Source organism: Pagrus major, chromosome 8 (genome assembly GCF_040436345.1).
Source record: "Pagrus major chromosome 8, Pma_NU_1.0".
In the NCBI taxonomy this organism is placed as follows: Eukaryota; Metazoa; Chordata; class Actinopteri; order Spariformes; family Sparidae; genus Pagrus; species Pagrus major.
In genome coordinates this window covers 33,082,577-33,099,559 of record NC_133222.1, presented here as the reverse complement: position 1 = coordinate 33,099,559, position 16,983 = coordinate 33,082,577, and the positions used below count along the sequence as shown (strand labels likewise).

Sequence of the window (16,983 nt, the reverse complement as noted above, 5' to 3'; positions counted from 1 at the left end):
TTCTGATACTAGCATCGGTATCAGAACAACCCTATCCATTACAGTCATGAACCGTACAACATGGTGGATATTATTCTGCTTAAACCACGGCCACTTGCAAACAAGATGCCACGTGTCAACAACATGAAAACACCATTTGACCTCACTTTTCTGTTTTCAATTTCAAATGACTGGTCCAAAGCGTCAGGACGTCTGCCAGTCACATTGCTGGGCAACATCAGCTAAACAGGAAAGGGTTCAGAGGGCTCGACCAGGAGCTTTGTAATTGGTAGAAAACTGAATTACAGAGATATAACGTGACATGGAGCCGTCCCTCTCTCTTACACACACACACACACACACACACACACACACACACACACACACACACACACACACACACACACACAGGTTGTCTCTCACTGCCCCCATTTGGCTAGCTGTCACACACACACACACACACTCCCTTACACCCAGACATGTAAGCTCTCCGTCGTCGTCTCACTTCCCCTCACGCTCTTGTACTTGCAGCTTGTCCACACGTCTTCATTATCTCTGTCTGTCTTCTCCCCTGCAGCTGTCCCTCAGACCTGCAGGCCGCTGCCTTATTCCAGCTAAAGTTACTCTGAAGTCGTCTCCTTCCTCCTCCTGTCTTTACCTGCAGTTAAACACTGACAGATTCATTTAGAACAGCCTTCGAACACCTGCGTCATCAGTGTCCTGTTATATTATCTGGTTACTTAAAGCTAATCTTGTTAATTGTTCAGCTTGTTGATATCAAATATTGATTGCAATGAAGATGTTGCAGCTTTGATTACTTTGAATGCACTTTATCATTGTAGAATATGAAATTTCAGCTTCATAGCTACAATAATAAGTAACTGGTGAGGACTTACCCACAAACCATTTAACAGTGGAAGCTAAATAGATGAATACATGTATAATGTATATTTGATTGTAATACACATTTTTAGTGTAGGACCTCATGGATTAGTGTCCAAACATAAGGCACAGCACACAAATACATGAATGATGTGCGCACATATTCAGACACAGGCGCACACACACACACGGTATACACAAAGCACACCTACACAGTGCATCTATGGCTCCAGGCGAGCCTTCTAGGCAGGATTTTACTATTGACCTTGACCAACGCAAGAGGGGAGCTGGGAACGCTGTGCATTTTCAGAGATGAGCTCTGTGCGTATGTGTGTGTGTGTGTGTGTGTGTGTAATTATCCTTATGAGGGCCGCAGATGAATATGGTGGTTGCAGAAAGCCCAGGAGATGCGGGGATGGCATACAGCACACACACTCGCGCACAAAGGAACACACACATGATGGGATCTGTCCATCCTTTTTTTGTCTCCACAGGGGAGTGAGGCTGGAGCAGGGCCTACTTACACTGGCTCTCATGTGGGTTCAAATGTGTGTGTGTGTCTGTGTGTGTGTCTGTGTCTGTGTGTATGTGTGTGTGTGTGTTATTGTGCCTAGATATATGCATCTGTTTGTGTGTGTGTGTGCGTCTGTTTGTGCCATTGTGTCGGTATGCAGTTATTGAATCTCATTTGCCACATTCCTCTCTTTGTTGCTGTTGAATCTACAGGGTAATGGATTTATTAAGTTTGTCTGGCAGGCGTGTGTGTGTGCGTGTGTGTGAGTGTGCACATCACATAAAGACATACATATTGTGTTTGTGCTTGTGTGTGTGTCGTTTCTTCATCTGTGGTATGTGTACTTTGTGTCGATGTTGGTTTTGTGTGTATGTGTGTGCCAGTGAGTGTGTGGGTGAGTGTGTGTGTTTGCCTGCGTCCCTGTGTTGTGTACTATTATTGTGTGTGTGTGTGTGTGTGTATGTGTGTGTGTGTGTGTCCCAGGTTCTGTGGTCCGCTGAGATCAGATGAAAGGAAAGAGGCCTGTGACTGATCCACTCCTTCTCTACAAGGGAATTCGACCTCCTCTCCTCCCCCCCGTCTCTCTCCCTCACCCTCTTTGTGTCTCTCTCCCCCTCTCCCTCACCCCATCCCACCCTGTTACTGTAATTCTCTCTGAGCGCCTCTCTCCCCCTCTTTCATTCTCTTTCTCTCTGAGCATGTGACCCACTTTTACCACCCACATCTCTCTCCCTCTCAGTCTCCCCAGGTCCCATCTGAAGACAGTCTACTGAGAGTAAACCAGGGGACACAGAGAGAGAGAGAGAGAGAGAGAGAGAGAGAGAGAGAGAGAGAGAGACGGAGAATAAAAAGAGTAGCTCTGCTCATACATACAGTATCACCCTCTGTGATTTAGTGCCTAATGTGTTCGCAGTACATACATCAGTGCGAATAAGTGTTTGTAAATGCAGTTTATTTCGGAGACAATGGAAAAAAGCAAAAGCACAAAAAGTTGTGGAGGCTGGAGGTGTGTTAGCAGCTCTGCCTCGGCCTTTGAGCAGCTGTCAGGCTTGCTGCTCGGAGTGTGCGAGTTTCCTTTTGTCAGAGGCTCTGTTGGTGGTGTTTGAGCGCGCGAGTGCAGCGCCTTTAGCTTTGTCCCTCGCCGTGTGTGTTCACACGATTGGCCATAACAGAATCAAAAAGAATGTTTTCCCCCACTCTGACGTTTCAATATGTCCTTGGTAGAGGAGATACAGTATATGTGGTGACACAGCACAGAACAGGGGCTACAGGTCACGTACTACTGTATGAACTCAGTATCTATTTCTAATCTAATCTAATTAAAGTAATGCAACAATCGTTCTTATGCAAATCATGCATTCATATGGCAGGGCTCAACAATAAGGATTGCCCGATTACCTGTGGCAAGTATAAGTCCACGTCGGGATAGTTAACCGAGCAACTCACTTGCCTGATTGGGCAGGTGGAAAAAAAGAATGAAACACATCGTCATCTTTTCCAGAGGTGGATGATGGACGTAGCTAAGGAGTGAGATATTTCGCTTCCTTCTCATATCTGTGGAGAGTAGGGATGGGACAATGTAAGATTTTATAGCAGATCACTTTAAAAACATTCAGGAAAAGTTAGTCTATTGAATTTCCTTTATCGGGATAATCATGAGTGTCTTGTAAAGCTTTAGAGCTCGCTAATATACAGTCCTGTATTGATTTCCTGATTTATTTTGAATTGCCACAAAGGTGTGCCTGCATCTTTCCAGCCATTTTACAGTCCTCATTGCATCCCAATGGATGAAGGCTCAGCTTCTCCATATCCCCCACGTTAAAGACAGAAATGTGGAAATGGATTCCAAACTAAAGAATGTAAAATATCTGTTTCTTAAAAGATGTAAAATGATTCCAGTAGGTTTTAGAGCCATTTTAAGTGTTGCAAGCATAGTAAGATGATAATCAAGATAATATTATGAATCGCACTAACTTCATTTCATTCAATGCCTAGTTGAGAATTGCACATGCACAGTGCCGATCGTCAGACATTCCTGAGAAAATGGAGGTGGGTAAGATGAGTGTTGAAACACAAGCAAACATTTCAGTTACCCTGAAAGACAAGTGAAGTTTGGTGGCACTGGCGTTAAAGGATGTGGGCAAAACTCCAACTATGTATTGCGCAGTATAGCGCAAGTTTGAGAGCAAGGTGGACAAGACTGGCCATGACAATTCACTTTAGTCTTTGTTGTTATATGATAAGCGCTCATAAATAAAACAAGTTGTATAGGGTCGAGTAAAAATGTACTTTGGGCAGGTAGACTTCTGACCCACTTGTCAAACTGGGCAGGTGAAATTATGGACAAAAGTCTAATTTTAAGTTTTCCTTCATTGTTACTGACATTAATGTGTTTCGCATTTTATTCTGCAGCATTTCCATTTCTTCCACAAGTCAATGCTGCCATGCAGGTTGTCATGAGGTGATGTGGTTTGTGTGAATCCTAATGACTCTGCCATACAGGCGTGCATGTTCACAAGAGTTGAGGTTGAGCCTGTTGTTAACACATTAAGATACAGTGTCATGTAAAGAATGCTCTAATGACATCTCCTAGCTCAGAAACAGAGATCACAGCAGTAATAAATGAAAACTCATTAACCAAACTTTATTATTTGATACTTAGTCAAATGAAGAACAGAACAGAAAATTGACAATTGCAATTTGTAGAATATGAATTTGCTTTAATTTGTTGCACTTTTTAGTATAAGTGATATAATTTTTATAGTTTAAGCAAATATAGCTGATAATTAAAATGACTGTTACCAAAACATTACAGTTCATATTAGTGCAGACTCATTTCAACGGACTGTTATCAACAGATGCTCTTCTCCAGGTCTCCTGTATTAAGATGTATGTGCTCAGAGGTGCAGTGCTCGAGACAAACAAGATAAAGTACAGGCATTCATGGCATCAATTACTTTGATAGAAACAGTCAACGTTTTTCCAAATAAATACTGAAAGGCATGTCTGCAGGTAATTATAGTTTACAATAAATCCATTATAACATAGTTGAGAGTAGAGTTTGGGTGTTTACAAAGACATCAACATCCTACTTACCTTGCCTCACCTTCATCCTAAAGTGTGATAGGGTCTACTTTTAATAACTGTCATCTTCTTGTGGCCTGTAATCACCAACAATGATGGCCGGTAACTTCCTGAGACAGTGAAACTAAGTTAGACAGTACTGAAACTAAAAACACTCAACACTAATTTTTATTATCCACAAAAAAAATCTGTGTTGATCCGTTCTCAACTTTTGTTCCACTTACCACCGCATACCCTCTCTGATCATGGACCAATCAAAAAATAGCAAATCAATGGCTCTTTGTCAAATGAGCTCCTGATTGGCCATCTGTTATGCGGCTTACACAAAGCATCAGAGCCTCTGTTTCCTCTTCTGCCTTCTCTGTTAACTTAATGAGCTCCAATCTACGGTAAAAACGCTGTTGACAACATCCTTCATAGATCCAGAATCCTGTTTTCAAACACTTCAGGCATCCTTAAAATGTAAGAAAACAGTTAAATCTCTTCTTGCTCCAGTTTGTTGCGGATGAAAGCCCGAGAACAGAGAGGAAGGAACAGATGTGGTTTCAAATTTAGCCGGCTTAGCGTGGTGAAGTCTTGACCCTGTCATCACAGGACGACTCTTTCTTCTCTGTATTATTCTACAGCTGCAGGTTCTGTCCACAGCAGCAAAGACTGTTAAGAAGTGGTGTTTGTGATGAGAGGTGTCACAGTCGCTGTCTCACAGGGGTTGATTAATGTGTCATAACGTGGCTTTGAATCTACTCAGATGAGACCACAGTGCTGATATGTGGTAAATGAATGACTCACACTTTGGCCCTGTGATGTTTTTCCTCATTTTTGTGCATTTGCTTGCATTTAATCGGGATTTAAATCTTTTGTTTGCTTGCTAGTGTAGCCAAAAATTGTTCATACTGTGTATATTTCAACATGCTTCAGTCCCTCCCACTATTTTCTTGTTACCTGACAAACAGCAGAGAGGTAAAGGGGTCTACTTTCTGCATCCCCTCTCCATTAGTCCATTAGTATTCAGGATGTGTTGCCTGCCTGCTTGCTGCCCGCCACTCATTCCCCAGACAGCGAATCAGCCGGCGTTGATTAATTTCAGCCTATTAGCACCCCTCGTTCCCCTCCCCCGGCTCCGCCCAGGTTAAATCCCCGTGCACACCCGCGTGCACGCTCACAGGCGGGGGTTGCTGCTGGGTGAGCGATGGAAGAGAGGTTGCCAGGGAGCCAGTTGTTGTCAGAACGATATTAATGAGTGTGCTGCTCTGGCCCTAAGAGTGTGTGTCGGTGTGTGTGTGCGCCGGCGTGTTTGTGTTGACGCTGTCTAAGTGAACGTCTTTAATTTTGGGGTTTGTATGCCAAGTGAAGGCAGCTCAGGTGTGTGTGTAGGAGGAGAGGTTTGTGTTTGGTGAGAAAACATGCTAACATATGTCCGTCCATTACATACATGCTTTCAGAGGCTGTTTTTGTGTGTCTGTCTGTAGCTGTGTGTGATATCTAGCAATGCCATGGCCTGAGGGACAAGGGCTTATGTGTGTGTGTGCATGTGAGAGAGAGAGAGAGAGAGTGTGTGTGTGCGCTCTGCGGAGGCCTGTCCTAGTTTCCTTCCCCTCACCAGGGAGCCGGAGGATCCAAGGACTGACGCACATCACCTGACAGCCGCCCCACTGCTCCACGGCCCTGCACCGCATGTGTGTGTGTGTGTTTGTGTGTGCGTGTGTGTGTGTGTGTGTGAGTGTACGTGACGGAGATGGAGTGTCTGAATCTGTGTATGTGTCAGAGCATGTGTGTGTAACAGAGAGAGATGTGAGAATGTGTTAGGAGATCCATCAGTCGGAGCATCGCTCTATGTGTGCGAGCGCTCACATGTATGTTGATGTGTGTTTGTGTTCAGAGTGTGGGTGAGTTGGAGAGAGTGAATTTTGGTGTACTGATCCCTTGAGGTGTGTGTGTGTGTGTGTGTGTGTGTATGTGTGTGTGAACACCTTGGGGCAGAGTGGAGAAAACGGTGTCACATGAAGCTTGGAGACAACAGAGCTCACTGCGCTCTACTTAACCTCAGTATGGACTGAGGCTGGGTGGACTCAAACACATTACCTGGGCTATATGATGTAAAAACATGGAGTTATTTGATTGGACCTGTGCTACATGTACAAGACAGACACATCCTATGTCAAGAGGACTGTGTCTGATGCAGCAGCATGTACACTTCACTGTTGACTGCTACCTTTAGGCCGGTGCTGACTGCAGAGCGCTCACACAGAGAAGAGCTGGTCAGGGGAAACTTGTGTTTCAGTGGAAGAATTGACTCGTAAAGTTTGGGCAGGGTGGAGGAGCAGTGCAGTGAAGCTATGGTTTTTTTGTGGAGCATGAGGGTGAAAAAAGTAGAAAATAGTTTACCAGCCAATGAGTGACAAGGATATCCCAGAAGAACCATTTGTAGTACACTGAGGTCAACCATAACTCCACTCCCCCTCCTTGCCATGCTCTTACATGTATCAATCACTTTTTTATTGGCCATCTGTGAGCGGATTGTAACGGGACGTGAAAAATGACATCTTCCCCGTCTCTCTTGGTTGGCTATAGAAGCCTGTGGATGATTTGTTTAAGTTGTTTAACGCTGCTGGACTCTGCGTTTCTTATGAAGGACTCAGGAGGATCAAAGGATGTCACTTCATGCACATTCTCGAGTGCCTTAATTTTTGGAGCTGATGCTGATACTGATATTAGAAAATGAAACATCCCAATATTGATATATCAGTCAACCAATATATTGGTCGGACTCTAGCAGGAGCAGGTCATTTTCTAGGAACTGCCCCTGATTTCACCCCAAAATATGTTAAAATGATGCGGAGTAGCAGTGAATGTAGAATTCAGGCCTGTTAATTTGCCAGGGATAATGCATTAAGGTTATGAACAATTAATTAATGTATCATTAATGTATTAGGATGTGATCTCACAGCGCTTCTATAAAAGATAAACCAGGTTCTATAGAGAGCAGGATCGTGACTCAAGTGACAGTGAGCAACAAACGCATTGTGGTATTTTAGGACGAGGTACCTACAGTAGAGACCGAGTAGTAGTAGTAGTAGTAGTAGTAGTAGTAGTAGTAACAAAATGATCAGAATCAACAGCAACCACAACAGTGTTTTGGCTGAAAAGCAAGCTTAGTGCAGAATTAATGTAAACAAATAGATATATCCTAAAAAATGGTGACCACTCCACAGAATGCAATGTGCCATGCCATGGTTGCCTGTTCTCGATAGCAGAACTGGAGCTAACAAGGACAATCCAGCCCCTTAGATCAGCGTTGTTGATAGGCTTGCGGCGGTAGTCGGTGTTCCTTGTGTTTCATGGTGTTCGGGCATGCACCGATTACATTACTTGCCCACCGCCCCTACCACTGGTTGCTTTTTTAATCAATACTTAATTGGATGATGGATGTTACAATTACAACTCAAGTAGAGTAGCAGGAGTCAAGTTTCACTGTTAACGTAATGAGAGTAAGGAGAGTTGACAGACAGGACAATGGCAGAGGATTTGTTGTCAAAGCGAAAAGCAAAAGAACCAATTGGCAAAATTTCAGGTTCAAACCCAATGCTACTACAGAACCTGATAATGTTAATGAAGGAAAAGGAGTTGGTTACCTCACTGAGAAGTTGGAGGTGTGCAGCCTATCGCCTGCAGCTCTTCATCTAACAGCTCCTACTGGTTCCATTACTCTCCCATTACTACTCCCTGTCATGTTTCAAACTGATCAAACTCTGTAGATGCATTATTGATGAACATAGTGGTTAATGCTAATGCTTTTCTTGTGAATAGCTTACTTCAAAACAAAAGTCAGCTCACATTTCACCAGTTCAATGCTTTTAATGTGAAGCTGTAGTAGTATGTAGCATGTTCGTTGAGCGTCTTTTGTTGTTAAAAAAAATGCGGTATGCTCTGAGCCCTTTCAAAGCAACTGTTTTGATAAAATATTTTTTGTCTCCCCTCATCTGAACCAAGGTCATTTCTGTCGTTTACATGTTGTAAGTCTGGATTTTTCAGTGATATTTTGTTTTGTTAGTTAAGCTGCGTTTCCACTGAAGTACTTCTGTTATAGTACCCATTGAACCCTACGTAACCCGTTACTTTTAGCGGTTAGGGTTAGCCCTGCAGTGTCTTAACTGCACCTTTTAGTATCAGATCGGTGTGCCACGTACCTCAACGGAATGGTGACGACAAAACAGGATGGTATGGAACGGTTCTTTTGGTCCCATCCACAACTTTTGATAATTGAAACACAAAAATAACTGTTCCAAAGTGTATGGAGCTGAAGTAAACTGAATCGGACTGCTCGATGGTAGGGCTACGTTTTGTACAGACTCGCTGTTATCTCCCTTATTACAATCAGTAATGGAAACAAAGGAGTTTTTATAAATATCCTTGAGTTGCAAAGTCAAACTCATTTAAGAAGGCGAACTTCTGTCTGCACTTGAATTAGCCATCTGTCTCTCCACAACTTTGATACTGTCTATTTTTAGAAGGTGAAGGGTCACATTTGATGATTCGTAAAATATCCATAATCACATATTTTAAACCTCCCATGACCACTTCAGTCCATACCATATGAGAGGCTGATAGCATATTCATAGTCACTCAGGTCTATAGGCACGCACACTCACACGCCTGTGTGCTTTATTAAAAAAAACTGTCATGAATTTCTTATAGGCTGCTAATGCTGTGTGATACATTAGGATCTGAACACATTAAAGTTTTAAAGGCACATTAGACTGGAAAAGAAAGAAGGATTAGGAGAGGAGTGACAGAGAGAAGGGGGGGGGGGTGAGAGATGAAGAACAAAAGACTTAAAAACAGATCAGTGGTGGTTTATATCTGTGCCTTTTTATAGTTTATTTCTGTAAGTGGGTGACATTATATAATCAGACTTCCTGCTTGGGCTGACAGGTCAGACAAGTCAGAGCAAAGAAAAGACGCAACTGGAAGAAATGTGAGCTCATAGAAGACATCATGACAGTAATAGAAATCTGTGCAGTTGGATCTGGTGTAGCCATATTAGATAGGCTATAGATGAGCCGTGTGTGTGTGTGTGTTCAATAATTCAGTATCTCTAATCTTCAGGGCTGTGTGGCTGAAGGGTTTTCACTTTGACCCTCCCCTCCCGTCCCTCTCTCTCTTAATATTGCTGATCTGTGAGTTTGAGTATGAGTAGTTTTAGTTAGTCCCTCTCCCTCTGTCCTGTAGTTAATACTGCTGACCTATGAGTTTGGCCTCATCCCTGCAGATGCCCACCTCCCACCTGAAACCGCCTGTGTGTGTGTGATTCTGTGCGGGCTCGGTGCTGCCTCAGCGTTGGTGTTTCACATATGAGAGGTCACGACCCCGCACCCTGGACTACACTTGTCTTCATCTCACTGATTACATATTAACACCCTGGACACACACACACACACATACAGTCATAGTGACTGAATGGTCCTTTGACCCTCGGTAAGGATCGAGTTGTTCTCCCAGCGGTTGCAGGGACCTCACCGAGGTCATTAATACAGCACATCAGAGCCAAACACCCTCAACTTCTTCTGCTTCCTCTCCTTCATTATCACCAATGCGCACACCCAACTTCTGATCTGTGTTTTGATGATGCTCAGATGAATAACATGCATATTCCTTGTTGTTTGTGTTCCCAGGTAAGCGGCTCCAGGAGTGGGTGTGTGTGATTCTGTGCCTCTTCCTTTTCATCATCAACTTCTCCTTCCTCCTCCTGCACTTCTCCACCGTCCACATCTACAAGATCATCCTCGGCATCGGTGAGAAAGAGCGCCATCGCACAGAAGCTCGGATAATGCTTCACTTTAAAACTAGCTCTCACTTCATGAATACTGGGAATCATTTTCCTAAACTAGCCGGTGCAGTCCCAAATCTCTGTTCCTGTCCACATGAGGATTTTGAATCACTTTTGTGAAAATTGTGGTTTGGTGTTTGCTTCCACATCTAATAGCAACATATGTTAATCCTTTTTTATTGTGTCGGTCTCTGTGTTTGTGTGCCAGTCTTAGGAATAGTGACGGCAGACTTTGCATCAGGGATGGTACACTGGGGGGCGGATACCTGGGGATCTGTGGACATCCCTGTTATTGGCAAGGTAAGCATACATACATTCATATACACACACAGACGGTCTGTTTGCATTAAACAGCTTCTAGTAATCAGCCATCAATTAACTACGGTACAAAGTAAAGCCTTGTTTTTATCACTTTTCTCTGAAATCAGTGTTCAGCCACAACTGAATTGGCACATTGATAAAAGCCAATGTAACAATCGCTTGTTGTGTTCGTGCTGCAATCAGTCTGAATTTTTCTCTTTTTTTGCCAGTCGTCCTTTATTTGACAGTGTAGAGGGAGATTTACTATCTCTCCAGCATTTTTAGTGTCTGTTTATCTTATTCTTATCAAATAATATTAATGTGCATTAAAAAGAGCAGAAACAGCAAAGCAAACCAGAGCTGCGGTGAAGTGTCAGACAAAGACAGTTGAAAGTGAAGCACTAACGTTGAAATAGAGCAGATAAATGAAAGACTTTAGAAAAGTATGAAGGGAGAAGACTCCTTTCAACTCACTTGTCATTGTGGCGCTTATGTTTTTGTGTGGAAATAACGAATGAGCGGTTGTGTAACGCGTTATTCATCCTAAATTCAGTAATCACATTACAGTTACGAATCAAACAATTATGTCCTTACTTGCGTTACATAAGTTCTTCAATTTGCTGCTTAATACATGGATAGAAAAAAATAATCAAACATGCCTTTACATGCACGCTCATGCACTAATCGCCTGACCTCTCCTAATATCCATGAAGTTCAACACACTGACACCGTCCTGTGGAGAGGCGCTTTAGCCTGGGCAGACATTCCTCCTCATGAGATATAACCACTGCTTTGGTGATAAACACATCAGATACGCTGGACTATTCTACTATAAAGCCATGGTTTGGTTTGGTGAGCAAGCAACTTGAGTAAGTTTGCTTGAGTGTGTCATTATCTTCTAATGGTGCTAAAAAAGGCCAGTCTCATATTGACATATTATTTTTTCTGCAATTGAAATGTATACAATGGTGTGAGGAAGGCCAACCTCTTTGGTATTGTTCTAAATATTGAAATAGTTTACAATATAGTATTGATATAGCTACGCCAGCACTGCAAAAAAAGATTTTCATTTCTGCGAAAAGGCTCATTCTTCTGAATTGGAAAATAAGGAGATCAATTAGTTTTCGTTGTTTGAATCACTGGCTAAAGAACTGTTAACGATGGAACATGTAGCCTCGGCTCTGCAGGGACCTAATAGAGATAATGGATTAGATGGTATGTGGACAGAATATATACATAAATAAGAGGCATTAAGTTTAAGAAGAGTTTCAAATTTTCAAGATATAAAGCCAGTAAAATGAATAGAAACCTGCACTTTGTAAGTCGAACACAGAAGTCCCGGAAGTAAAGAAGGATTGGTGATGCAATGATCTCCCATGCAAGTATATTATATTTATCTTTGTAACCAAAATGTTAACAAAGGGGGTTTGACATGTTAATTATGGAGCTTGTTGGTGGATTTCGTGACCTTTGGACAGAGCCAGACTAGCTGTTTTCCCCTGTTTCCACTCTTTGTGCCAAATTTTTTACCATTTATAGGTTTTTAAAAAAATAAAAGCTCATGGTCAATCCACAAGTCAAAGCCTGTGAAGAAAATAAAAGCATATAGTAAACATTTCTGTGACCCAGTGAGTTCTGGACTACAGAGAAGATATTGTACCAGAACTCCAGCTCAGTGTCCCCGCTCTCCTGAGGCTGCGTCACCATGGCAGCACAGTGGTTGCACCTTATTCCCCCAAGTCTTCGGACTGCTATAGTGACCTGGAAACTAAATGTCACTATCTCACAGAGGGACCTCCCTGTAGAGAGTAAAGTCCATGGTCCCCAATGTCCCACATATGAAACACACACCCACACAAACATGCACACACACACACACATACACAGACTCATGCAGTAAATGGCCTCACCTTGAACCTCCACTATCTGTCACCATACAGTGCCAGAAGACATGTATGCACATATGTGTTTAGGCATGAATAAAGATGGATGCCCACACATTTAAAACAAGTCACCTACATTAATGCACACACACATTTCCCACAGCCAATTAGAGTAAAGGTTAGCCTCATTTCAGCCAATTAAAATCAGTGTGATCAGGTGCAGCTTGCAGATTGGTTAATGTGAACTTTGTTTTGATTGATGAGAGTTTAATCTAATTGTGTGTCTCTGTGTGTGTGTGTGTGTGTGTGTGTGTGTGTGTGTGTGTGTTTCATTGTATATTTTGTCCATTTATGAAATATTCATTGATAATTAATTAGTGGAAATGATCAAGCTCGTGTGTGTTTTGAGACCTGAAGCAGCATCCTAATTATAACAGTGGTTATCATTTATTCTCAACCAACATATTGTCATAGTATGATTAATAATGTTGTTACATTATTTGCTATTTAATTAAATTTGAGTTGATCTTTCGCATGAACCTCATGCTACTACAACCTGGGAAAGAATGCTGAAGTTGATTATATCTATATCTACTATAGGATCATAAAAGCGATTTCTTGCGAAAGGTAGAATGTGTGACATCATGTGTGTGCTAATGAAGTACTGTAGTGCTGCACAGATGAACTGGCCTACAAGTCTTGTTCTCCAGATGTAAGAAAACGTGTGTTTGGTGCAGACCCCAACAAATGTCACATCATCATGATTTTAGTAGTTCAGTAGTTTCAGAGAAAATTCTAATTTTGTATTCAAATATGATCATTCTCACTAATATCACAATTGTAATATCAAATAAGACAAAGTAATCGCTGTATGATTTATATATTTTTTATTTATTTTTATTCTTTTTTTACTGTTTCGTGTAGTCGGAGTCATACTTACTTTTATAAAGGAAGTATAATACAGCTTTTAAATGTATGTCAGGCCTCCAAAACTGGAACTGTGGAAGTTTATCCCAGCTTGTGATGCTCCCGTGACTGTTGAGTTAACTGCTTTTGAGTGGATGTAGAATAGAGTAAAACTTTAATGTCCCTGGTGGCCAATTTGCTTTACAGACAGCAGTCAATCACAAATGCATAATACATAAAACACATATACACACGTCACCATAGATCATGGAGGTTATAGTTCGTCCGTGCTGCCCTTATGCAGACTAAAACTCCACCCTGATGGAAGCATCTGGAACCCAACATATGAAGGGTGTTGAGGGTTGAAAACAATAGTCTTACTTACTTACAGATGCCGAAGGTCATTAAGGGTAACACCTGTAATCCTTCTGCTGGTCGCTACCTGTGCATTCCTATTACCAGTTTAAACATGCTGAGTCCGAAATGGACCATCTCCTGAGTGGGATCAGAGCGTGCCTGACATCCTCCAACAGATTGCGGTGATGTAAGATGGGCTAAGGTTTTGGTGTAATAAGGGGTAGAAGCCAAGCAATATTTTAACAACAGCCTGAAAATCCATGACGATAACTAGCTGGCTACCAACAGCCATTGCACAGTACAAATCCAAAATGCACTTAAAAGGCTGATACTTTCACAAGTCATTGATTTAAGACAAGCACATCATCAGTCAAAGCTGCTGGAAGCCCTCCTCTTTACGTCACCACATGAACATGGAGCGATTATCACCAGACATAGCGGCAAACAGGAGGATCCTGCTCTCTGCGTGTTCACGAGCAGACAGGACCGCCTCTTTATGGAGTTCTCTGTCCTGATTGGATAAAGTGGGCAGGGATATCAGAAAATTCCTTTTCAGGAGAGACATGAGTTACTGACAAAACACTCTGTGCGGTGATTTCTGTTGGAATATAGAGCTATGTAACACTCATTTTAATAAAAATAAATCACTTACAGCAGCTTTAAAGACACACCTTCAGCAGGTAGCCCTGTTGTAATAAAGATACAAAGGTGCTGAAGCATATTCTTATAAAGTGAAGAATACCATCATTTGTCAATGAATTGTTAAAGATCATTAACACCATTGGTAAACCTGATGCTCGATGGTGAGACCCACACACAGCAATACTTCTAGACTGTCTACTATATCTGCGTTACTTAACACCAGTTGTTTTCTGTTACTGTGCACCAACATTTAAGCTATGATTTATCTCTCTTTCACTGCAAACATGGTGAGACATGAGGCGTGACGTTCACTTCCAGATTTACTGGGATTTCAATATCTGCATTTACAAATCAAATGCAAAGCGGTTTGTAAATAAGTTTCATAAGCGCAAAGAAAAATCGCTGTTCACAGCTCAATGATGAGGTGCAGAATTCAATTACATACATTGTTTTCCTTGTTAGCCTCTAAAACGATGATATTTCATCGAATAAACTGTCTTGAGTTAATATTTCCACGCAGGAGACTGTTGCTGAGGCTTTGTTAACACAGCTTTGAGATAAGTCCCTTAACTGTAATACAGCCTGACACTAAGTGGCTCTAAATTGCACATTATTGATTGATCTGTTTAGTGTGATGGATTCTAATGGCTGTTGTCTTTTATGCTTTTTTGATTTGGCGTTGATGGGGCTTTAATGTAATATCTTCTCTCAGGCTATTATCCTATCATTCTATCACATCACTGTAAAACTGTGAACCGACAGTATTTTGTCATGGAGGATCGTTTTGTTGTTATATTGTGTTATTTTAGATAACAACACATTTGTGTACATGCATCGTACCGTCAGTAGATTCTAAAGAATGATTTTTGGAGCCCCGTGTTACTTTTTTATTCCCCGAAGGTGCTCTGTGGCTTGATGTTTATTTATGATGAGGCATTTACGGAGGTTTTGGGTAGTTACTGGGACCAAAGGCACGGCGGCAGTCACAGATTTGCATGGTGTGTCGCTCACTGTAGGAGACTTCTAATAAAGACTTTAACTGGAAGAGAAGAATGGACCTGTGCAGAGAACAGAGGGACGACAATAGGCTGGTGGAATATGTGTGGGTGTGTGTGTGTGTGGAGACAAAAAAAAAAAACACGGCATACACCTCAGTTGTGTTTTTGTGCCTGTGTGTGTTTTGAGACTAAGAATAAAGCAGGCCTGTGCTCCCAGTTAAGGTTAGTTTGAATATCAAAGAATAGCACGATGGAGAACACCTGAGGCTAATAGTGGCTGCAGTTATAAAGCGAGATGAAATATTTGACGCAACTGTCACCCTTTGTTATTCGTTTGTTCTGTCATTTTCTTGTTTTATGTTGTTTGTGTGTGTGTGTACATTTGTTTGTCCTTAGTTTGTTCCCTGTTGTGGTTATTTGTTAGGATCTTTAAAGATGCTCAGGCTGTCCTATAGACACCATGTAGAAGCTTTAATGCTCACATCACACATTTGTTCTGCACATATGGACTCCTGCCCTCCATAACTTCCTCATAAGGGGATACCTAACAGTCATAAGAGTCTCCTGTCATAGAAATCCCTAACCATAAATAATATTTCCAGCAGTGAGGGCCACGGAGCAGTAACAGCTGCCACTGGAAACTGTGTTTTCTATCTGTCAAAGTCACTGGCTCAGGATGGCCAGAGTGGTCTGCGGGATCTGAGGGAAATGTTACCAAGGTCACATCGTTAAAGGGCAAATAATATGTCTCATTTTGTAATTTGCACATAAAATATATTTGAATAAAAAAACAAGGAAAACAAGCCACAATAGTGCAAAAAACAAAACATACATGACCATTATCTAAGCTAACAATAAATAAATAAAAAAAAAAATTAAATGAAAAAGCTGGAGAAAGAGGGTTCAAATACACTGTTCATGTCATGCTGCCACCCACGACTATGTACTTTAACAGAACGCCCCAAATATCAACAACAACATGTGGGGCAGTGTCAGAGGTGTACGTACCTCAGTGACAAGCCACGCTCTGACAAGCAGCAATGATGATTGATCATCATAGCTGCTGCGTTAAACTCCATTTTAAAAAAGCCCACTAATACCATATCAGTTGGGAAGCAGCAAGGAAGTGCCCTGATCTATTTGAGTTAACCCATATTTTTTTAGTTACTCAAATGTCATATTGATAACTTTTTTATGTAGACGAATATTTATTTTTTTAAATAATACATCTACAGAGCTTGTAGAAAGGTATCCTTAGAAACATTATTGTGATTGTGAATTAATCATTTAACAATGTTTACACTGTCTTTTATGTTGGTTTGTCAGCCAATAGTATAACCCCGTTGGTATCACGTGGTATGGAAAAAACATAAAAATGGCGGTGTACTACAGGTTTGCGCCCAGCGTACTGTACTGCCCTAACATTAGCTAGTTAGCGTTAGCAACAACAAACTGGCAACCACTTGAGGGGGCAGATGTTTCAAACAACAGTGGTGTTGTGACATGAATGCAGTGGTAGGGGAGATGGAATAACATATTTAGTGGCTGAATGTTATCAATATCAAAGTTTAAAACATAACCAACGTTTCTGCCTGACAACTCCCATGATCC

At 41.7% G+C, this 16,983-nt stretch overlaps 1 protein-coding gene across 1 annotated transcript in view; it reads left to right on the top strand.

Annotated features, from left to right (window-relative positions):
- The window catches only part of LOC141001484 (plasmanylethanolamine desaturase 1), a 40,778-nt gene that overhangs the window by 10,495 nt on the left and 13,300 nt on the right, over positions 1-16,983 (top strand). The window contains exons 2-3 of the mRNA XM_073472572.1: positions 10,132-10,251; positions 10,495-10,586. Coding sequence (XP_073328673.1) covers positions 10,132-10,251; positions 10,495-10,586 — 212 coding nt within the window. The remainder of the gene's footprint in view (positions 1-10,131; positions 10,252-10,494; positions 10,587-16,983) is intronic.